This window comes from Pelophylax lessonae (genome assembly GCF_965119305.1).
Source record: "Pelophylax lessonae genome assembly, chromosome: 11".
NCBI lineage: Eukaryota > Metazoa > Chordata > Amphibia > Anura > Ranidae > Pelophylax > Pelophylax lessonae.
In genome coordinates this window covers 188,957,874-188,980,996 of record NC_138778.1, presented here as the reverse complement: position 1 = coordinate 188,980,996, position 23,123 = coordinate 188,957,874, and the positions used below count along the sequence as shown (strand labels likewise).

General features: G+C 44.0%; 1 protein-coding gene across 2 annotated transcripts; it reads right to left on the bottom strand.

Annotated features, from left to right (window-relative positions):
• Positions 1 to 188: 188 nt before the first annotated feature.
• On the bottom strand, positions 189 to 22,928 carry LOC309567548 (proline-rich protein 29-like). Of its 2 annotated transcripts, XM_082272931.1 has the most exons (6): positions 22,783 to 22,928; positions 11,847 to 11,937; positions 9,352 to 9,467; positions 6,961 to 7,160; positions 2,559 to 2,629; positions 189 to 621 (listed from the first exon to the last, which is right to left on the bottom strand). In XM_082272931.1, exons 1-6 carry the CDS (start codon positions 22,855 to 22,857, stop codon positions 590 to 592), a joined length of 585 nt encoding a protein of 194 aa, XP_082129057.1. In that variant the 5' UTR covers positions 22,858 to 22,928; the 3' UTR covers positions 189 to 589. The 2 variants fall into 2 exon arrangements, with proteins under 2 accessions (XP_082129057.1, XP_082129058.1); XM_082272932.1 differs by lacking the exon at positions 2,559 to 2,629 and having other exon boundaries at positions 578 to 621.
• Between the last annotated feature and the right edge of the window lie 195 nt (positions 22,929 to 23,123).

The following is a 23,123-nucleotide window of genomic DNA, read 5'->3' as shown; positions in this document are numbered from 1 at the left end:
AATACACTTCACAACATTTTAAAGAATATATTTTACAGTCTTTATTGTACATTTACACAGATAAAAGGAAATTATGTCCAATTATAAATATCAGTAAATCGTATTAAAAATTATTCAAGGCTTGCCATTCAATCCGACTGTACAATCTCCTTTAGATCTATCATTAAGTATATGGTGCAATGATCTACCTGATTGCGTACATATTGATTAGATAGTCCAGATAGGTCCTCCTATTACATAGTTTTGGTAGATTAAAGGTGGATTGTACATAGATTGTATGGTCCCATTGTAATGTGTATGGAGAGTCTTAAACAACTATTCTATTTACAAGCTTCCAATGATAAGATTAAATAACGTAGAATTTCATTGCTTTGCTCTGTCACAAAGGAAAAATACTGAGAGAAACCTCAGCTAGAAGTTACCATCCTTTGCCCTGAGAGGTGACCTCTGCTTGCCCTTCACGGCCCTCAAACTCAAAATCTAACAAGGCATGGCAGCTTCCATCAGAGGCTTCTCTCACAGGTCTAAAACTTTGTGCTAGATTTACTTAATGCCTTGACAGGCATGATGAAGGCCGGCTGAGGCTTGGTCACTTCCTGGCTTCTGTCAGGTCATAGTACTCTGAAAAGACAAGAGGTCATTGTAAAATATTACTTTTAATGTAATACAAGCATTCTTCCAGCTCACTCATCTGTTTAAAGGAAGATTTCAGGTTATAACACATTGCTCGTAAGTTGTCTCTCTCCAGCTGAAAATCTGAAATGTAGCTGTGTGTGCAATCTGAGCTTCAGCTATTCAGATGTATATCCTTAAAATAATATTGTAGTGTTCAATTATATTATACAAAAACATTATTACACCAGTGGAGGTGTATTCCTTTTTACATATACAGTATTCGCACCGCATTATCTTGTGGATGAGGAGGATTAAGAAGGAACGTACACCGAGGATCTAGGCGATCAGGACCAATCGTCTAACGTGATTTTGCCTTTTCCATGAGTGGAGGGCAATTTCTTTTGGTGAGTGACTATTTCAATGGGATTGGGGACACATATCGGTGGTGGTGGAGTGTGAGTGTGTGTATATCCTTCTAATATACACCGGGATACCACTGTCTCTCCTAATTCAAGCTACTCAGACTGTTTTATACAGATGGACTAATTCATTACGAATCTACATTTAGCATTCTGTATTTTGGACTGCGCTACTGACAGGGGAGGACTGGCAAGGGGGGCAGGGTGGCAATTGCCCCCCGGGCCACTCTGAAAAGTGGTAAAAACTAGTAAAAAGGCCGCACTCAGGGCTGGATTAATGTAGGGGCCAGACACTGTATACAGCTGTCAGTCCAAAACCAGGTGGGTATGGATGGTGAGCTGATTCCATGGTTCAATTGGCCACTTGACTGGACTTGCCCCCCAGGCCTAAGGCTGCCAGCCCTCCCCTGGCTACTGATTTATGACACATTAATTGTGTATTCGTCGTATGTTGGATTTCTTTTGTCTTATATTCAGTTGTATAACCACATGCTGACTGTGCTATAGCCGAAAGACAGCTACAGCACGGTTGTCCACTTCTGAGGAGGTGTCTATTAATGTCCTTCCAGAACCCCTCCCCATGTGTGTCCTCGGGGCGGGCATTAATCATGCTCTGCGATCGTTGGGTCCTTCAGGCACAACTGATCACAGATCGTTATAAAGGGCCAATCACAGAGTCCCTTTACCGTGTGATCAGCTGTGTCCAATCACCGCTCCTCACATGTAAACAAATGCCAGTTATGGACATTTCCGTTCCTCAGTGCTGTCAGTGTGAGAAGAAAGGATAGCCCATAATAAGCTATGCAGTGACAGCACACATATACACTGATAATCAGTAAAAACAAAGGGAGATCCTCGCGCTTATGGGTATATAAGTGCTAGTACAAATACTACTGAGTGAAAGCTGCTGTTGACAAATACGGTGCGTGTGCCTTTAAATGTAAGTATATGTGGGTCAGCGCTGCTCAATGGGCCATATATCCTTAAATAAATATTAATTATTAAATAATGAATAAATAAATCAATAAAGAAATTATCAATGTAAAATAAAAGTGCTCAGTGCAAACCATGCCCAAACCTATAGTGCAACACTATATTGAAAATAAATGTCCTCCAATTTCAATGTGAACAGTTCGTCCAGGGGGAGGGCGAAACGCGTCTAACGAGGCAGAGCGTACAATGTCATTTCCGGTCAGTGGAATGCAGGCTGCACACAGGTGTGATTTGGGCCATAGTTGATATACTTACCATCTCTATGGAGCAAGTGCTGTACCTTTTGCAGCAATGCACCTGTCCAAACTCTCTGGATGGCTCAGAGAAGCAGGCAGAGTCAGATCTCTTAACTATGCTCCATCATATCATGCCAGGCTCAATCTACCCACCTACCAACTTTTATGGACAACAACAACAGAACTGGGATTATATAGGCTTACATGAAAACCTGAATCCTACAGAGAAGAGTTAATGTTCAAGAGATCGTAATGATGGGATGTATCCCAATGTATCAAAAATGAACAAACGTACCTGTAGCTGGAGGAACATCAGCACCAACAGTTCCCGTGGCACTCAGAGGAGGAGGTGGGGGTACAGGCCGTCTGTGGGATAAGACAAAGACCAGTTACCAGTCATGTTTGGTGACATCTTTGTTACACGCATTTTAAAGTTCCCTCTTAATACGTAGAAACTACAGTGGGAGCAAAGGAACTTCATCTTATATTCCTCTGGGCCAGAGTTGTATAAAGTACTCGAAACCCATACTTGAGTAAAAGTACAAGTGCTCGATCAAAAAGTGACTTGAGTAGAAGTGGAAGTGCTTGATCAAAAAGTGACTTGAGTAGAAGTACTAAAGTATTCAACATTTTTTGTACTTAAGTATTGCAAGTAGTTTTGTTAAAAATTGTGCTACTCAAGTACTGAAAGTAAAAGTACCAGTAGTTTTGAAAAAAAAATTGCTACTCAAGTACTGAAAGTAAAAGTACAAGTACTGTGTTATCTAGTTATTAAAGAAAGAAGTCAAAAGTTTGAACATCATATTGTTTTTTATTATTTCAAAGGCAGCTTTTATTTATACATACAGTAGCATTGATTTTTGTATGCGCTGATAATACACATGTTTTGAGCTTCATGAAACCTGCCATCTACTGTTCTGGCAGTGGTAATTTTTATAATTGTAACGAGTAACTATGCAGCACAAAAAAAAAATATCGGAGTAGAAGTATTGAAATCATCGAAAAAATGTAGTGAAGTAAAAGTGGAAGTTGGAGAAAAAATTCTACTCTAGGAAAGTACAGATACCGCCTTTCCGTACTTAAGTACAGTAGTGAAGTAGTTCTACTTAGTTACTATACATCTCTGCTCTGGGCTCTGGCCAAGCTGACACCCACAAACGTCTGGATATTGAACCTATAAGCACAGCTGCTCAGTCTACCAACCACCTGATTCTCTCCATCTGACACTCAGTGTTTTCACCCACACCTTACATTCCATGGTTCAGAAGCACTTAGGCATCCTTACTAATATCTGGTCCCTCTACATTTAAGCCCAAATGGTTCTAAGGGTCTCCCTCATTCTGATTATTCACCCCCCCCCGATGTTTACCATTGTGTTACATGGGCCCCCTAATCAGCTAAAGTTACTGTGCAAATTAAATTAGTCAACCTAGCATAATACAAAATTATTCTGGGCTTCTTTCATTTCCCATGAAAAATTCAAAGTTGGGCTCTGTGCAAGACTATGCATACTTACCTGAGCAGTGAGTCTGAACACTTCTTTCTTCCAGGCTCCTCATAGTGTTTAGTATTCCACACTTCCAGAATTGTTTTATTCCCGCATTCTTCACCACTTACTGTGGCTCTTCCAACCAGCCCTGCATAACTACTGAGTCTTGTAGTGACATAGGGGTCAGAGTCGCTTTGCTCTGGCAGGGCAACGCAACTTTTTATGTAACTGTTGCCCTCTACCAGCTGTTTATTCTTACCTTCCCATTACTATTTCATTGTTCTGATCTAGTCAGAGCTTACACAGGGCCAGAGACTCTCTCCTTGCCCCCAAGTAGAATACTAGACCTGGCCATGGTTGTACAGAAACCCAGCATTGCATCATGGGAGGGAGAGGAGTAAGTCACTAAGTCCACCACAATACCCTAGACCAGCCTTTTTCAACCAGGGTGCCCACTGCCCAGGCACCCTGGGGTGCCTTGAGATTTCTTCAGGGGTGCCTTGGCAAAATGCCTAAAATTTGATCAAAAATTGTATACAAGCCAGCAAGTGGATCAATCCTGGAAAAACTGGGGGTGAGTTCCCATACTGGCCCTAATTGATTACCAAAAATTGGATTACTATTGTATGGACAATTATAGAGTCGATAGATTGGTGACCGTTGATCAGAAGCATATATAGTAAAAAAGAAGATGAGGTGAAAGGCAAGCGTCTTGCACCTAAAAAGCAATCAACTAAGGCCACCCACAAGATGATTGTGTGATAATATAAAAAATAAATTTTATTGGGCACTTATGCCTTGAAATAACACGATTGCACAAGTGACAGGATGTGGCACATCAAAATAATAAAAACAAGCCTGTCTTTTAGCCCCGGTTCACACTTGTGCGTGTGCGGGGTTCGCATGTAATGTCGGAGCGCACTGCTCCGACATTACATGCGATCGGCTGTGCGGTGCGAGTCTAGCCATACAGTTTGTATGGCTAAATTCGCACCGCAGCCGCACCAAACACGCACAGGGACCCTTTTTTCTAGCCGCATCAGGATCGGATCGCACAGCGGTTCACACTTGTGCGATCCGATCCTGTGCGAACTGCACGATCGCACTGCGATATGCGATCAAACTGGGGGTGTCGTTGAGATTACATTGACACCCCCAGCGTATCGCATATGGCAGTGTGAACTGCCGGGGGTGCGTGTGCGATGCGGGATCAGGCTGCGAATTCGCAGCCTTCCCGCACTCGCATAAGTGTGAACCAGCCCTTAGTTACACAAAGCCACGGGTTTTCATAATGAACCCTCTCCCTCAGCACTGGGGTGACATTAGCTGACTGACAGAGAGAAACTGAGGGAAAAGAGAAACATTGGAATACTAGTCAGTACCAGTTTTCAAAAGTGTATTTGCTTTGGAAGAATAAATCACCTCTAAGGTTAGGTGTTCTACGTGTGGAAGTTGCTGCATTGTGTAAAGCTATTAAAATATTTTTTTACATTTTAGAATGGGGTGCCTTGAGACTTTCCATAATTTTAAAGGGTGCCTTGACTGAAAAATGGTTGAGAAACTGCTCATTTCTGGACCATTGAAGGGTAGGCTGCTGGGGAAAGCACAAGTTCACTTTACATTTTTCTTTTGCCCATATATATTGTTTTTATTTATTTTAAATTTTTTTGCACTTTTCCCATTATCTTCATTCTGTATGGGTTGTTGATCTGCTGGTGGACTCTGTGTACTCACTGTGAAACCCTGATCACCATGATTGTTCAGGAAAGACCAGCATGGTGTATACCAGCGTTTCCCATTTGGTGTTCCGGAAGAACAAAATTGGGGTTCCGCGCAGTGATGCCAACCGCCCGTTAATTTACGGGCAGCCCATAAATTTCAGCCCATTTTCGAGCTGCCCGTAAATGTCTGTTACGGGCAGCGGTACACGTAAAGAAGATGGTTGCGGGGCCGACATCATGACGGTGCACGCGCTGTTCCGACGCCTGATGGGCTCGGGAAAGCTTGTACAAGCTTGACCAGGTGGGCGCATGCGCAGTTACGTAATGGTTGCAGCCTGGCGCCATTTTAAATCAAAGACACTCGTTCTCGGCGACGCTTTGCCGATACAGCTGAGAAGGACTCACTCCTTAGAGTGAGGAGGACAGACATGAAGGTAGGAATGCGGCAAGTATGATTTGATGTATGATGGAGCAAGGGGCAGAGAAATGAAGTGAGGGACGGATGGATTAAGAGATAAAAGGATGGTGTTATGGAAAGATGAAAATGATGGAGGGTGAAGTCGTTGAATGGATAGTTCAATGGAGGGATGAAGGGATGGAGACAGGGGGTGATGGAGGGATGGAGACAGGGGGTGAAGGAGTGATGGAGACTGGGTGATGGAGGGATGGAGATAGGGGGTGAAGGAGGGATGGAGACAGGGGGTGATGGAGGGATGGAGACAGGGGCTGAAGGAGGGATGGAGACAGGGGGTGAAGGAGGGATGGAGACAGGGGGTGAAGGAGGGATGGAGACAGGGGGTGATGGAGGGATGGAGACAGGGGGTGAAGGAGTGATGGAGACAGGGTGATGGAGGGATGGAGATAGGGGGTGAAGGAGGGATGGAGACAGGGGGTGATGAAGGGATGGAGACAGGGGCTGAAGGAGGGATGGAGACAGGGGGTGAAGGAGGGATGGAGACAGGGGGTGATGGAGGGATGGAGACAGGGGCTGAAGGAGGGATGGAGACAGGGGGTGAAGGAGGGATGGAGACAGGGGGTGATGGAGGGATGGAGACAGGGGGTGAAGGAGGGATGGAGACAGGGGGTGATGGAGGGATGGAGACAGGGGGTGAAGGAGGGATGGAGACAGGGGGGGATGGAGGGATGGAGATAGGGGGTGAAGGAGGGATGGAGACAGGGGGTGAAGGAGGGATGGAGACAGGGGGTGAAGGAGGGAAATCGACTTGACGCAACTGCAGACATGCAAATACAATTGTCAACAATTAAGCCAGATATAAAAAGAATTTGTCAGCAAAAGAGAACATTACACTCTGCTCATTGAAAAGTTTGCGCCGCGCTACTCTACGGCACACATTTTTTGGTTGGGGTTCCAAATTTTGCTATACCATGTCAAAGGGTTCCGTGGGAAAAATTAATTGGGAAACCCTGGTGTATACAATGCCTGCATGTTGTATATACATAAACACAGATACCCAGTCATGACTTACAGGTCTGTGTTACGCATCGGTGAAGACGGTTCCATGTCCATATTGAGATGCCTGATGGTTGGCTCACGCTGGGGCACTGGCATTGGGGCTGCAGGAGGGTAAGCTGGGTATGTCATATAATTTGTTGGAAATGCTTCATAATGGTGATGATAAACCATCGGCTCTTCCTCTTCCTCCACTTGTACTGGTACCACGCTGGGCTGAAAACAAAAGAAAAGACATGATGGCGCCAAACCAAACTATAAAAAGGTTATACTGACTATACATGGACCTGGGTGTTACCCATACAGATCGTGCTTCCTGCTTTACCATGCTCCAGTTCTTACCCTTCCATGCTCTGTCCAAAACAAGGCTGTGGCCTGGACCTGGGCTTTAAGTCACCTGAAGACATAAGCCGACTGACACCTGATCTGGCCAACCAATCTTAAGCTAGCCATAGATGGATGTTTTTTTTTTTCTCTATTAGCCAGCCAGCTAATCAAAAAAACAAAAACAAACCGATTCCACCATGCACACATTTGAGGCGGTTGAAGGAATTCTCCACACAGAGCTATTGTTTTCTGACAGTAGGCATTTTTCTGCTGTCAGAATGCACAGATCAGTGCTGCAGCCAATTGGCTGCATGCGCCGATCAAGTGAACATTTTCCAACATTCCCACTCAAGAGAAGCCGATCTTTAGATTGACTTCTATGGAGTGGGTTTGGCAAATTCAGCCAGGCCCTGTTTAACCGGCTGAACTTTGATCCATCTATGGAGATAAGAACGCCGCCAAGAGAGTTATCACAGAATGTAAATGCACACACTCTGCCAGTGCAGTCATACAATATACATGAGGATGTTTCTACAGAATATTCTCGTGTTAGTTAGATTCTTTCAGAAGACCTTATGTCTCTCTCTATATATTTAGTACAGGGGTCAGCAACCTTCGACCCGTAGGATGCAACCGCCCCCCCCCATCGCTAAATATCCGGCCCATCTTGCTAATGACAAGTGTCCCAGTGTGTGTGCTTTATTAATAAAATGCCGCTATATACCAGATTTCAGAGCATCTCTTCACGCTCACGTGACCGGCCGGCTCTCCCCTCTCCTGATCTGACAGCTAGAGCAGGAGGGGCTGAGAGTCCCCCGCCAAAGTCAACAGGGAGGGAAGGAGAAGAGGAGGAGAAAGCCTGCTGGTCACGTGAGCGCCGAACGGAGCTCGGGAATAAGGTATAATGAGGCATTTTATTAATAAAGCACAGACACTTTATAAATTATTATTATTAGCAAGGGGGCTGTGTAATATCCAGGAGGGGGGCTGTGTAATGTCAAGGGGTCAAGAGCTGTGGGGGCTGTGTAATGTCAAGGGGTCCAGAGGTGTGGGGGCTATGTAATATAAAGGGGTCCAGGGGTGTGGGGCTTTGTAATGTAAAGGGGTCCAGAGGTACGGGCTGTGTAATGTAAAGGGGTCCAGAGGTACGGGGGCTGTGTAATGTAAAGGTGTCCAGAGGTACGGGGGCTGTGTAATGTAAAGGGGCCGTGAGGTACGGGGGCTGTGTAATGTAAAGGGGTCCAGAGGTGCGGGGGCTGTGTAATGTAAAGGGGTCCAGAAGTACGGGTTCTGTGTAATGTAAAGGAGTCCAGAGGTACGGGGGCTGTGTAATGTAAAGGGGTCCAGAGGTACGGGGGCTGTGTAATGTAAAGGGGTCCAGAGGTGCAGGGGCTGTGTAATGTAAAGGGGTCCAGAAGTACGGGTTCTGTGTAATGTAAAGGGGTCCAGAGGTACGGGGGCTGTGTAATGTAAAGGGGTCCAGAGGTGCGAGGGCTGTGTAATGTTATCTTCATTTACTAGCAGGTGAATGCGGCCCTCTATGCGATGACATACATTGAATCCGGCCCTTAAGTGGGAAAAAGTTGCTGACCCCTGCTTTAGTAGCTCTGTATAGGTACTGTAATTTACAGCTTCTTTTATCAAAATCTATCATTTCACTCCAACAATACACACTTCATAGAGCCTGTTCTCTAACTGTTTTTTTTTCTCAGCAGTTGTCCAGCGAGGATTCTAATTGCAGTGTCTGATATACAGCAATCTGTACAGTAAATACAATCATGGAACAACAAGCATAAAGAATCATTTAAAATCTAAAAATAAAATAAGTTTCATGTAAACATTGGAATATACTGTAGTGTATATCAAGGTCCGTAATTACTGAAAATGAAAAGTTTCTCTTTAAAAGGATTCAAAACAAACCCATAGACTGGATTGTTGGTTGTTTTGTCCAATGTACATAATGCACTAACCAGCAGTATTCAACAATAATCTTATGGTTTATAAACTGATGAAAGATGAAATCTGATTGGCTGGTTTGCTTTGGCATTCTGAACATCACAGGTGCAGCTTAGCCACCTACCACTGGGGGAGGCTGTGCTGCCCCATATCCAAAGCTGGACATAGCCGACATTGTCATATTGTTCATTATAACTTGATACATCTGGGCGTTCTGTATCATCATCAGATCCATCAAATCTGGAAATAGAAGACATATTTGGTTTTAGGGAGCAATCACACATAACGTAATCAATTATTATGCAATCTTTGGATTTATGTAAATGATGTGACAGGTTATGGTGAAGGGGTGATGTATTATTGTGCATTGTGTAGGGGCAGCGCAAGTTGACATACCAAAACTATGCAACATGTCCTCATATTACATAGTTTTGCTAAATTTAAAGGAGATTGTACAGAGATTAAATTAGAGTGTGTAGTGTATGGCCAGTTTAAAGATTACCATACACATTCCAATCTAACTGTACAATCCATGTACAATCAACTATAGTAGATCTACCAAAACTTTGTAATATGAGGACCTACCTAAACTATCCAATTAATATGCAATCAATTACTATTTCAGTTAGGTAAGACCCTACACTACAGTGAGGGGAAAAAGTATTTGATCCCCTGCTGATTGTGTACGTTTGCCCACTGACAAAGAAATGATCAGTCTATAATTTTAATGGTAGGTTTATTTTAACAGTGAGAGACATAAAAACAACAACAAAATCCAGAAAAATGCATTTTAAAAAAGGTATACATTTATTTGCATTTTAATGAGTGAAAATAGGTATTTGATCCCCTATCAATCAGCAAGATTTCTGGCTTCCATGTGTCTTCTATGCAGGTAACAAGCTGAGACTAGGAGCACTCTCTTAAAGGGAGTGCTCCTAATCTCAGCTTGTTACCTGTATAAAAGACACCTGTCCACAGAAGCAATCAATCAATCAGATTCCAATCTCTCCATCATGGTCAAGACCAAAGAGCTGTCCAAGGATGTCAGGGACAAGATTGTAGACATACACAAGGCTGGAATGGGCTAGAAGACCATAGCCAACAGTTTGGTGAGAGGGTGACAACAGCTGGTGCGATTATTCGCAAATGGAAAAAACACAAAATAACTGTCAATCTCCCTCGGTCTGGGGCTCCATGCAAGATCTCACTTGATGGAGTTTCAATAATCATGAGAACGGTGAGGAAACAGCTTGAGAACTTCATGGGAGAATCTTGTCAATGATCTCTATTCAGCTGGGACCAAAGTCACCAAGAAAACAATTGGTAACATTTGGTAATTGGACTGAAATCCTGCAGCGCCCGCAAGGTCCCCGTGCTCAAGAAAGCACATGTACAGACCCTTCTGAATTTTTCTAATGAACATCTGAATGATTCAGAGGAGAGCTGGGTGAAAGTGTTGTGGTCAAATGAGACCAAAATCAAGCTCTTTGGCATCAACTCAACTCGCTGTGTTTGGAGGAGAACTAATGCTGCCTATGACCCAAAGAACACCACCCCCACCGCCAACATGGTGGTGAAAACATTATGCTCCAGGGGTGTTTTTCTGCTAAGGGGACAGGACAACTTCCTTGCATTAAAGGGATGATGGACGGGGTCATGTACCGTCAAATCTTGAGTGAGAACCTCCTTTTCTCAGCCAGGGCATTGAAAATGGGTAGTGGATGGGTATTCCGGCATGACAATGACCCAAAACACATGGCCAACGCAACAAAGGAGTGCCTCAAGAAGAAGCACATTAAATCCTGGACTGGCCTAGCCAGTCTCCAGACCTTAATCCCATAGAAAATATGTGGAGGGAGCTGAAGGTTCGAGTTACCAAACCTCAGCCTAGTTACCAAACGTCAGCCTCAAAACCTTAATGACTTGGAGAGGATCTGCAAAGAGGAGTGGGACAAAATCCCTCCTGAGATGTGTGCAAACCTGGTGGCCAACTACAAGAAACGTCTGATGTCTGTGATTGCCAACAAGGGTTTTGCCACCAAGTACCAAGTACTAAGTCATGTTATGCGATGGGGTCAAATACTTATTTCACTAATTAAAATGCAAATCAATTTATAACTTTTTTGAAATGTGTTGTTCTGGATATGTTTGTTCTTATTCTGTCTCTCACTGTTAGATAAACCTACTATTAAAATTATAGACTGGTCATTTCTTTGTCAGTGGGCAAACATACAAAATCAGCAGGGGATCAAATACTTTTTTCCCCTCACTGTATATACAGTAGTTGTTGGCAGATCCAAAGGTAACGGTTGTATAATAACATTGTAATATGTATCCATAGGGATAAACAGGAATGGTTAGCCATGCTGAGCATTTGCCTTTATGGAAGTCAGCTGAGCCAGAGGGCAGTTGGATTGTGGTTGCATGCATCCCTCCTGTATCTTCAGGCACATTGACAGCAACCAATCATCTTCACATTTCTTTCTCTAGCTGTCATGTTTCCGTGCTGCTTTAATCTGATTGGTCACTCAAGGCTAATGCTGCTTTGATTACATAAACCTGGTAAACAAAGTTTTATTCTAAATTATGCTAACCATGAGATCACATGGAATGTCTCACCTTCTTTGGCATGGCCTTGTCTGATTGGATACGAGAGCGGAGGGATAAAGTCTGACGAAAGCTGCTGGATTATGGTTGGCTGTTGAGAAACCTTTGAAAAAACATAAATAGGGATGTTTATTTGTTGTTTTCTTTTCAATATGATCTTTCTATTCGATTTCTAGTTTTTATTTGATTTTCATGTTTCATTAATATTATCATCATTATATTAGTAATTTTATTGAAAAAACATGTGTTTGATTTGTATTCATCATTATTATTATTGTTATTCATTTTATTGATTAACATTTATTCAATTATTTTGTTACTAATATACTTATCATCACTATTATTATTATAACATTTATTGATGAACATTTTTTTTTAATTTTCATTTATTATTATCAGTGCTATTATTATTAATATTATTATTATTAACTTTAACCACTTAAGCCCCGGAAGATTTTACCCCCTTCCTGACCAGGGCCTATTTTGCGATTCGGCACTGCGTGGTCGTGCGACGCTGTACCTAAACGAATTTAACGTCCTTTTTTTCCCACAAACAGAGCTTTCTTTTGGTGGTATTTGATCACCTGTGCAATTTTTTGATCATGCGCTATAAACAAAAAAAGAGCGTAAATTTTGCAAAAATAACAATATTTTTCACATTTTTTTATATGAAATTCCCCAAAAAAAATATAAAAATCAAAATTTTTTAACATTTTAGGCCAATTTTTTTTTTACCATATGTTTGGTAAAAAAAATCGCAAAAAGCGTATTTTGATTGGTTTGCGCAAAAGTTATTGCGTTTACTAACAAAGGGAAAGATTTTTGTCATTTTTGTTGTTTGTTTTTTAACGCGTGATGGCGGCGATCTGCAATTTTTTTTGCGGGACTGCGACATTGGGGCGGACAGATCAGACCCTTGACTGACATTTTTGACACTTTTGGGGTTACCAGTGACATTACTACAGTAATCAGTGCTATACATATGCACTGTTACTGTAAAAATGACACTGGCAGTGAAGGGGTTAACTTTTTTTTGAGAGGGAGGGGTTAAGTGTGTCCTAGGGGCGTGTTTCTAACTGTGATTGGCTGTGGCTTGATGTGTAAGAACAGTGATCAACGGTCCTACATAGCAGAACCGTGTGATCTCCATTCTTACACAGGGGAGAATGACAGGCGGCTTTGTTTACATTAGCCGCCTGCCTTTCTCTTGGTGTAACGTACGATCGCGAGTGCCCACACGCGCGGGAGAGTCCGTGACTGCGCGGGAGCGGAAGCGCGCCTCCGGCGGCGCGTGCTCGCTCCCTAGAGCCTCACAGGCTAGCGACGTAGCCCTACGTCGCTTTGCCTGTGAGGGGCTGACTGCCGACGTAAATAGTCGTGCGGCGGTCGGCAAGTGGTTAATGAATAACAATTATTTAATGTGTATTATTTTTTACCAATTTTATGCATTTAAATTTGTTTATAAGACATATAAATGCAAATAAATACCTGTAATTATTTTATAGGTAGGTAGGTATAATGCGTTAAGGTATTCGCTGTATTTAGGTTCAGACTCGCTGCATTTAGAAAAAAAAAGAAATCTGTGCATCCAGCAGCAGATTAGGCTCAATTCACACTTTTGCAGTTTGCTTTTCAGCATTTCTGCAGTTCTTTTTGCTGTGCTTTTTTTTTTTTTTTTTTTACTGTGATTTTACCCCGGTTTGAATTTTGCATTTTTTATGCTTATGTTTTTGGCAAATTTGTTGTTGGGCAGATTAAAAAACATAAAATGCAAATCAAAGCAAAATTGCACTACATGCTTTTTTGCAGCTTCTCCATTGGAGTCTATTGAACCAAAAAAAAAAAAAAAAAAAAAGCACCAATTTGCATTTTAAAAAGTCCCTGATCCTTTCCAATAGCACACAAAAACGGAAAATTGTATCATACTTACCGTAATTTTCCTTTCCTGGTGCCTATCCATGGCAGCATACTAGTGATAGAGCTCCGCCTCGACTCCACCTTCAGGAACAGTGAATAGCATAAATTAAAAGGTATAGCCCCCCCCATCATTCTCCGTAAATAGGAAAACCGAGGGAGGGATCGTATGCTGCCATGGATAGGCACCAGGAAAGGAAAATTACGGTAAGTATGATACAATTTTCCGTTTTCCTGGTGCCTCCATGGCAGCATACTAGTGATAAATAACTAGCTTACACGGGTGGGATAATGCTTAATCAAAAAATAAAGTTTAATTAGACAAAGACATTGCTGCTTGAACAACTCGTCTTCCAAATTCAACCGTCGTTAGGGCCCCTGGATCAACTCTATAGTGTCTGAGAAACGTGTGCTGTGACGACCAAGACGCCGCCCTGCATATTGTCTCCAATGAGACGTTTGCTCTCGTTGCCCATGAAGTTGACACTGCTCTTGTTGAGTGTGCGTTCACTCTGGAAGGAACATCCATGTTTTGTGCAGTATAGGCTTTTTGAATGGTCTTGACTACCCAGGATGCCAAGGTCCTTTTTGAGGCTTCCTTTCCTCTGTTTTTACCCCAAGGAATCACGAAAAGCTTTTCCGAATTCCTGAAGGCTGCTGTTATTTCCAGATAGGCTTTAAGTATCTTGGGAACATCTAGTTCCTGACACGAATCTGAGAAGACTGGTAATGCCCAAGGTTCACTTAAGTTGTCTGGCGTAGTCACTTTCGGAGTGAAACCTCGAAGAGGCCGTAGCTCCACCCTGTCAGGGAAAAACGATATATGCTCCTCCCCTATTCCCAGGGAGTGCAAGTCTGAAATTCTTTTGCCGGACGTGATCGCCACTAGAAAAACTGTCTTCAAAGTCAGGTTCCATAGCGAAATTTGTTCCACCGGCACAAAAGGGTGTTTGGACAGCATCTCCAGAATCAGAGGAAGGTCCCACTGAGGAAAGGGACTTCTACTTGGAGGACGAATCTTAAGAACTCCTCTGAGAAAGGTGATTACCAGCGGATTATCTGCCCATCTGATGCTGGTTGCCGCTGAAATCGCTGACACCTGAACTTTAAGTGTACTCAAGCCGAGACCCCTGTCTAGGCCAGACTGAAGGAAGGCCAATACGTTTGAAACAGAAGGCGTGATGGGATCAAATTCTTCTGTTTCCGCGTAGGACACAAACCTATTCCAGATCTTAGCATATACGGAATTGGTTGCTGGCTTTCTGGCTTTGAGGAGAGTATTGATGACTTGCTGGGAGCATCCTAAGGATTCAAACCGCCTCCTCTCAACAGCCATATTCGAAGGTTCAGAGTCTGTGGTCTTGGATGGAACCTCCCCCCTTGTGATAGTAGGTGAGGGAAGGGAGGAATCTTGATCGGGGAACATACGCTCATGCGTAGGGCCAACGGAAACCAAGGCCTCTTCGGCCAATACGGAAGGATTGCCAGTATCTGTACTGGTTCCCTCGTCAACCTCAGTAGGAACCTGTAAATTAGGGGACGTGGTGGGAAGGCGTAGCCTGTCGTGAACCGCCATGGGCAGGACAGAGCATCCACTTCCTCCGCTTGCGGGTAAGGGAGACGTGAGAAGAAACTCGGAAGCTTGGAGTTCTCTGGTGTTGCGAATAGATCCACTTGTGGGAGATCCCATAGGCTGAGGATCTGCTGAAAAATGTGCGGATGTATTGCCCATTCGTTGGCGTCCTCGAAGTCTCTTGATAAATGATCCGCCACTGTGTTCAATCTGCCTGGTAGATAGGCTGCTCTGAGGGCCACCAGATTCCTTTCTGCCCAGATCATAATGGGCTCTACTTCCCTCAGGAGGGTCCTGCTGCGGGTCCCTCCCTGCTTCTGGATGTATGAAACCGCTGCCCTGTTGTCTAGGCGTAGTAGGACCCTCTGCGCCCTCACCTGAGGAGCTAGTGAGGTTAGTGCCATGAATGCCGCCCTCAGCTCTAGAATGTTGGAAACCAAGTCTTTCACCGGAAAGGACCATCTCCCCTGAATCTGTATTGTTTCGCAATGCGCTCCCCATCCCTGGCTGCTCGCATCCGATGTGATCATGGTCCAGGAATGAGAACCCAGATGGTGAGGTTTGGCGAGATTCTCCGGATCTGTCCACCAATGAAGGCCTCTGCGCATTATCGATGTTATCTGGATCGTTTGCGAGAGTTGACGTGTGCGCCACTGGGACAGGAATCCCGACTGAAAGAACCTCAGGTGCCAATGTGACCATGGCACTAGAGGGATGCAGGAAGACATTGAGCCGATCAGACTCATACATTGTGAAGCTGACATGTAGTCCCTTCCTATGGCATGAAGTGTCTTTTGAATTATTGCTGTTGCCTTCATTTGGGGTAGAGAGACCGTGCCTCTGGCCGTGTTGAATTTTGCCCCTAAGTATACCATCACCTGGGTTGGAGATAGTTGACTCTTCTGCCGATTTACTAACCACCCTAGATCCTTCAGGGTTTGTAGTAGAATGTCCCTGTGGAGAATCAATTTCCGTGGACAGTCGGCTAGGAGGAGGATATCGTCCAGGTAATGATATACCCTTAACCCTTTCTCCCTTAGGGGGGCAAGGGCCGATATCAAGACCTTTGTGAAGACTCTTGGGGATGTGCACAGGCCGAAAGGCAGAGCTTGAAATTGTAGGTGGACATGACCTACTGCGAACCTTAGATATTTTTGGAAGGCGGGAAGTATAGGAATGTGTAGGTAGGCATCTTGCAGATCCACAGATATCAACCAATCCATAGGCTGTACTGTTTGGATTATTGTCTGTAAGGACTCCATCTTGAATCTTTCCAGATGAATATAGCGGTTTAGACCTTTCAAATCTATAACCGGCCTCCAACCCCCTGTCTTCTTCTCCACCAGGAACAGGGTTGAATAGAAACCTGTGAAGCGTTCCCCATAGGGTACCGGTACCGCCGCTTGTTGAAGTTGAAGTGAAACTAGAAAATCCTTTAAGGCCTGTGCCTTCTGTGGGGATGATGGTAGTGTCGTCTTTTTGTAAGTCGCCCGAGGTGGTTGCTGTTGGAATGTCCAGAAGTGACCGTAACGGATGGTAGAAAGGACCCAAGGGTCCTGGCATTTTGTCATCCAATTTGGTAAGAAGTGGCGAAGTCGGGCTCCCACTGTATCGGTCACTTCTTTTCTGGCGTCAAAAGGACTTTGTCTCCCCTTGTGGGGTAGTGAGATTTTTATTTTTTCTGGCTGCCAGAAAGGAAGACTGGGTACCTTTCCAGGGCCTCTTATTGTCCCTGAATGGACGGGTCTGTCTGTAGCCTCTAGAATTTGACTGGCGGAACCTTGAGAGGAAACCCCTTGTTCTGCGTTCCTTCCTATCTTGTGGAAGAATACCAGTCTTTCCTCCAGTGACCCTGGAAATGGCCTTCTCCAATCTTTCACCAAATAGCGATTTACCATCAAAAGGTATTTTGCACCAGCTCTGCTTTGATGCCAAGTCAGCCGTCCAAGGCCTTAACCATAGTGCCCTCTTAGCCATCACTGAGTGGAGCATTGAACGAGAGGCGCACCTAATTGTGTCAATGGCGGCTTCTCCCACGAAGTCTGCCGCTAACTTCAATTCCTCAAGTGACTTGATAATATCCTCTTTAGGGACATCCTGTCGCAGAGCTGTCTCAACGTTGTCAGTCCAGGAATGAATGGCACTTGAGACTGAAGTCAGCGCAATAGCGGGCTTACAAGCTGCCCCTGCGGCCAGATAGCATCTTTTTAGGTCAAGATCAATGCGCCTATCCAATGGATCTTTAAATGAAGTTGAATCTTCCATTGGAAGGGTCATGTTCTTCGCTAGACGCACCACCGCTGCATCCACTACTGGCATGGAGGATAAGGCTTGTATTCCTTCTTCCGGCAACGGATAAAATTTATTCACTCTGTTGAAGGAGAATTTTTTATCTGTCTTACTCCATTCATTCTCAATCACTTCCCTTATTTCTCCCATTAAAGGGAAAGCGACTTGTTTCCTCTTGAGGAAAGGGAAATATGACTTTGACTTAGGCCGGGGTTCCGCTGGTTCATCCCAGGCGATGGCCTGCTTAACCGCCTGAATAAACGGCTGAACTAAAGCAAAGTTGAAACCTGAAGGCTCTTCTTCATCTGAAGATTTGTCCGAATGTTCCTCCGAGGAAGGATCTCTAGTGGCTGGAACTGCGCTAACAGTGATAGCGGAAGGACCTGCGATCACCGGATCCGATTCCTGTGGCTGAGAAGCCTGTGGTATAGGACGAGCTGGGATGGTGGACACCAACTCTGCAATTGAGTCCTTCATTGTTTGTTTAAGTAGATCAACTACTTGGCGGCTCTCCGTGTCACAACTGGCCGCATAATCCCTGAGACAGTCTTTACAGACCAGCTTTCTCGGGAGGGGTTCCGCGCCACAAGACCAGCACTTTTTTCTTGAAGAATAATGTGGTGAAGGAGAGCGATAACGGCTTCTGGATCTTGATCTCTCTGGGTATCTTGAGGAATGTGACCTGCGATCAGGACTGTGGTCATCCCGTCTTCCCGATGATTTTTGAGATCTCTTCGATGGTACTGGACTGTGACAAACCAAAAATAATGGATGTCAGTGGCGCACTCTTTTTTTTTTTTTTTTTTTATACTCACGAAAAGTTGGTCCCATACCTATTACGGTCAGGTGGATCTTGGTTTCGTGAGGAATGACTCATGGTAAGGGCAAAAGGATCAGCTGAAAAAGGAAGAATTATAAAAGAAAAACATGTATACAAATAAACATATACATATATATAAAGGAAAGGTAAGAACGACAGCCTGAAATTACCTACCGAGTGAGAGCAAACGAAAGGGGTCTGCAGGGCAAGGCTAGCTGAAACCGAAGACACCACCACTCTAAACTTCCTGCCTTAAATACCTCAAGCTCCACCTCCACCTGAACCGAGGTACCAATAGGATACAGGAAAGCCTTTAATCGGATTCCCCCCCCCTTCTTTTTTTTTTTTTTTTTTTTGGTACCGCCTCTTTAAAGGGAACAGCCAATTTATGCTGTCTCTAATCCATTGTCAAATTTAGCTTCCCCAGTCTGTTTCCTGATATAACCCTATGTAGAAATTTTTCTTGCATGTTTTAAAGTATCATTAATCTATATTTTTAGTTGACCTTTCCCCTTTTTTTTTTTTTTTTTTTTTAAGACCACGGCAAAATGGCCGCCGGGATCTCTACCGCGCATGCGCCGCCGTCGCGAAGTTACCGCGCATGCGCAGCCGCCGCCGCAACCCGACGTGTCGCCGCAACGCTGCTCCCACCGAAAAAATGGCCGCATCGGGAGCCAGTGCGCATGCGCGACCGTCGCGTCATCACAGCGCGACCGGCGCGAACTGGAACACGAGGACGCCACGGCCCCCGACATGGAAACCCACGGCAGAAAAGAAAAAGGATACAAGGCAAAAGCTCCCAGGTACAGCTTAACAAAAGCAGACATATAAAAATGAATAAATAGCGGATAATTTCTACCTAAAGAGGAGCCAGTACAGGAAACAAACACACCATAGTAGACAAAACAGAAAAGCCAGGACAGACTGCTGATCCTTCTGCCACCATAACTTCCACCTCATATGTAATGATTTTCATATACATACTTATCAACACAGATGTATCTATATACGCATATGCATATAAATATATTTTTAGAAAAGACGGCATAATTGTTCCACGTTAGGAAACGCCGTTACTCACAGACCCCAGAAGATCCACAGAAGGGGTTCCCAGTCTTATTAGCGCGTTTAGCGGCCCAAGAACAGGGACTGCACACGGGAGAGGCTGAACCCGGTGGAAGCTGCCCGTTTTCACAGGCAGAGGTAGGGACATACTGCTGCAATCTTCACTGTTCAAGAGGTATGAGGAAAAAAAGGAGAATGATGGGGGGGGCTATACCTTTTAATTTATGCTATTCACTGTTCCTGAAGGTGGAGTCGAGGCGGAGCTCTATCACTAGTATGCTGCCATGGAGGCACCAGGAAAAATGTATTGATCCAAATGTGTTCCATGGGAACCCATGTTAAAAATAATGTCTTCCCTTTTTGCAAAAAGCATGAAAAAACGCATTGGTGTGAGTAGAGCCTTAGAACACATCAAAATGAATGTACATTTACCAACAAGAGAAGTTCATCTGATAAATCTATAGTTTGTAATTTCTAGATCAATTTCTCCTGCATCAAGTTAAAAAAAATGAGGGCTAAAAAGTTTAGGTGGAGTAGGGTTTACATTTTTTGTCTCCCACTAAACATCAATTTAAAATGAAATGTTCATCTAAGACTACCCTGTCCACAGGGTGACAACGGTGCTGTGTGATTTCACTGCAAAATGAACAGTGTTGTCACCCTGTGACAGGAAGTGGAAAAATAATAGATCTACTGGCAGAATCAACAAGTAATAAAACTATGTTAGGGGAAAGTAGAAAAACAAAAACTGCTTAAAGAGGTTGTAAACCCAATTTTTTTTTTCACCCTGAAAGAGAAACATATAATGAGCTAGTATGCATCGCATACTAGCTCATTATGAAATACTTACCTTAGAACGAGCCCCCGCCGTGCCACCCGCTTACCTCTATGACGGCGACATGTTCAGTCGCCCGTCTTCTGGGATCGTGGCATCCGGCCATCTGATTGGCCGGAGCCGCGGTGACGTCACTCCCGCGCACGCGCGCGGGAGCCGACGGTCACGGTACGGGTCTCTGAAGGAACGGCACCAGCGGCCGTTCCCTCAGAGCGCATGCGCCAGTGACGCATGCACCATCTCCTAAATGGTACATGTTTAGGAGATATTTACAGTACCTATAGGTAAGCCTTATCATAGGCTTACCTATAGATACAACTTGCAGAGGAGGGTTTACTTCCTCTTTAATTACAAAGTTTTCAAGGTTTGAAAAAAAGAAACAAGTCCATCTAGTTTAACCTCTATGTCTATGTGTACATGTGTGTGTGATTTTTATTGTCTAACAATTTCCAGAGCCTTGTTAATGCCATTTTCTTTTTTATTATTACTATTATTTTGGCCCATAGTTCCATTTTAAAGCAAACCTCTGTAGGTAGCACAGTGGTGTAGTGGTTAGCACTTTCGCATAGAAACAAAAGAGCCGCTGATTCAAATCCCAACCACAACACTACCTGCCTGGGATTTGCATGTTCTCCCTGTGAGTGCGTGGGTTTCCTCCGGGTACTCCGGTTTCCCCCCACACTCTAAACACGTGCTGGGCGGTTTATTGGATCCTGTCTAAATTGGCGCTAGTATGTGTATGTATGAATGTGAGTTAGGGGCCTTAGATTGTAAGCTCCTTGAGGGCAGGGACTGATATGAATGTACAAAGTATATGTAAAGTGCTGTGTAAATTGATGGTGCTATATAAGTACCTGAAAATAAATAAAAATATGGAAGCTGCCATTGCTGACCCAGAACAAGTATGCAGATAAGGAGTCAAGAAGTCTTCTACCTTTTCTCGGACTCCCCTGATGTGCTTACGTGTCACAGCAAGATCAAACCAGCAGCATGCTGGATTTCATTAACCACTTGCCGACCAGTCAGGTTGACTGTACTGCGGCAAAGTGGTTCGTTATCATCTGGCGACGTAGACCTACGTCACCAGACATTCCCCTCTATCGGCGGCGCGCGTGTGCCGCCGGAGGCTCGCTCCCGCTGTATTCAGTTACAGCGGGAGTCGGGCCAGGGGAGGAGCGGCTGTAATCACCGCCGCTCTTCCCCGATCGTCAGGGAATCGAGTGTGGAGATCCGCCCGCTTGTGTAAACACAAGCGGGCGGATCTCCTAAGTGAAAGACAGGGTCAGATTGCAGGGTTCAGCATAGCTGAACATGCGATCTGTCCCTGTGTCACTCAGTCACCTCCCCCCACACATGTCAGTACACACCAGGCATACATTAACCCCTCCCTCTCCAATAAAATTAACCCCTTCCCTGCCAGTGTCATTTTTACAGTAACAGTGCAAATTTTTAGCACTGATTACTGTAGTAATGTCACTGGTACCCCCAAAAGTGTCAAAAATATCAGTCAAGGGTCCGATCTGTCTGCCGCAATGTCGCAGTCCCGCAAAAAAAATCGCAGATCGCCGCCATTACTCGTTAAAAAAAAAAACACCAAAAATGACAGAAATCTTTCCCTTAGTTAGTAAACGCAATAACTTTTGCGCAAACCAATCAAAATACGCTTATTGTGATTTTGTTTTACCAAAAATATGTAGCAGAAAACAAATTGGCCTAAAATGATAAAAAAAATTTGATTTTTACATTTTTTTGGGGGGGAATTTCATATAAAAAAATGTTAAAAATATTATTTTTTCAAAATTGTCGCTCTTTTTTTGTTTATAGTGCAAAAAGTAAAAATCGCACAGGTGATCAAATACCACCAAAAGAAATTATGTATGTGGGAAAAAAAGGACGTAAATTTCGTTTGGGTACGGTGTTGCATGCAATTGTCAGTTAAAGTTGCACAGTGCCGAATCGCAAAAAGTAGCCCAGACGTAAGACAGCAAAATGGTTAATATGTAACTCTGGTGTCTGTTCTTATGAATAGATCAGAAAAATGGCAGAATTCCTCTCGGCTTCTGAGATCTTGTTGGGGAAATTTCTTCTCACTTCCGGCCCCAGTGACAACGTTATCACAAGAGGTGATTGGAAATTTGCAATGGTAAAACCGTGTGTCTATGATATCCCTATTGGGAGATGCTCCCTGACTTCCTGTCCTGGTGACAACGCTTGCATTAGGAAAGGAAGTTAAGGGAAATGTCTCTAATGGAGTCCTGGGGGTTCTGATTCTTTCTTCCTTGGCTCAAGATACATTTTCAGCTTATTTAACATAGCAAAGTAGAATGATAATGCACAAAGTACATAAATACAATTAAAAAGAAATCTGATTCCCATAAAATAAGAGTGATCACAGCCGCGTGATTGGCTGCTCTGAACTGTACATGAAATAAGCTGTTCTCAGTGTACTCACCATAGGGGGTATGATGTGGACTCCAGGGTAAGGATTGCTGTATAGATTGGGGTCTGTAGGCCAGTGCTGGGACATAGTAGAAGTCAGGGATGGTGATGATGGAGGTATAAGGAGAGCACGGAAGCTGACACTCAGATCTCATTGAGGGAGGCTTGGTCTACAAGGATCAGTGGCTGCTGTGGAGACGGTGTATACACAAACAGCCTGGAGCATATTTGCTGTGTACACAATTACACCACGCTGTAATTTAATAGCTCATGGCTGCCTGCTAGGATTTATTGAGTAATACAGGAATACAGAAGGGGTAAGCACCATGGTGTATGGATCAGATAAGTACCTGG

Bases quoted from the DNA above. Each gene is read 5' to 3' on its own strand.
- LOC309567548 (XM_082272931.1), bottom strand. From the start codon at position 22,857: ATGTCCCAGCACTGGCCTACAGACCCCAATCTATACAGCAATCCTTAC. The intron at 11,938-22,782 runs GTGAGTACACTG...GTTTTTTCAAAG, and splicing joins TCCACATCATACCCCCTATG to GTTTCTCAACAGCCAACCAT. The intron at 9,468-11,846 runs GTGAGACATTCC...TTCTATTTCCAG, and splicing joins ACAAGGCCATGCCAAAGAAG to ATTTGATGGATCTGATGATG.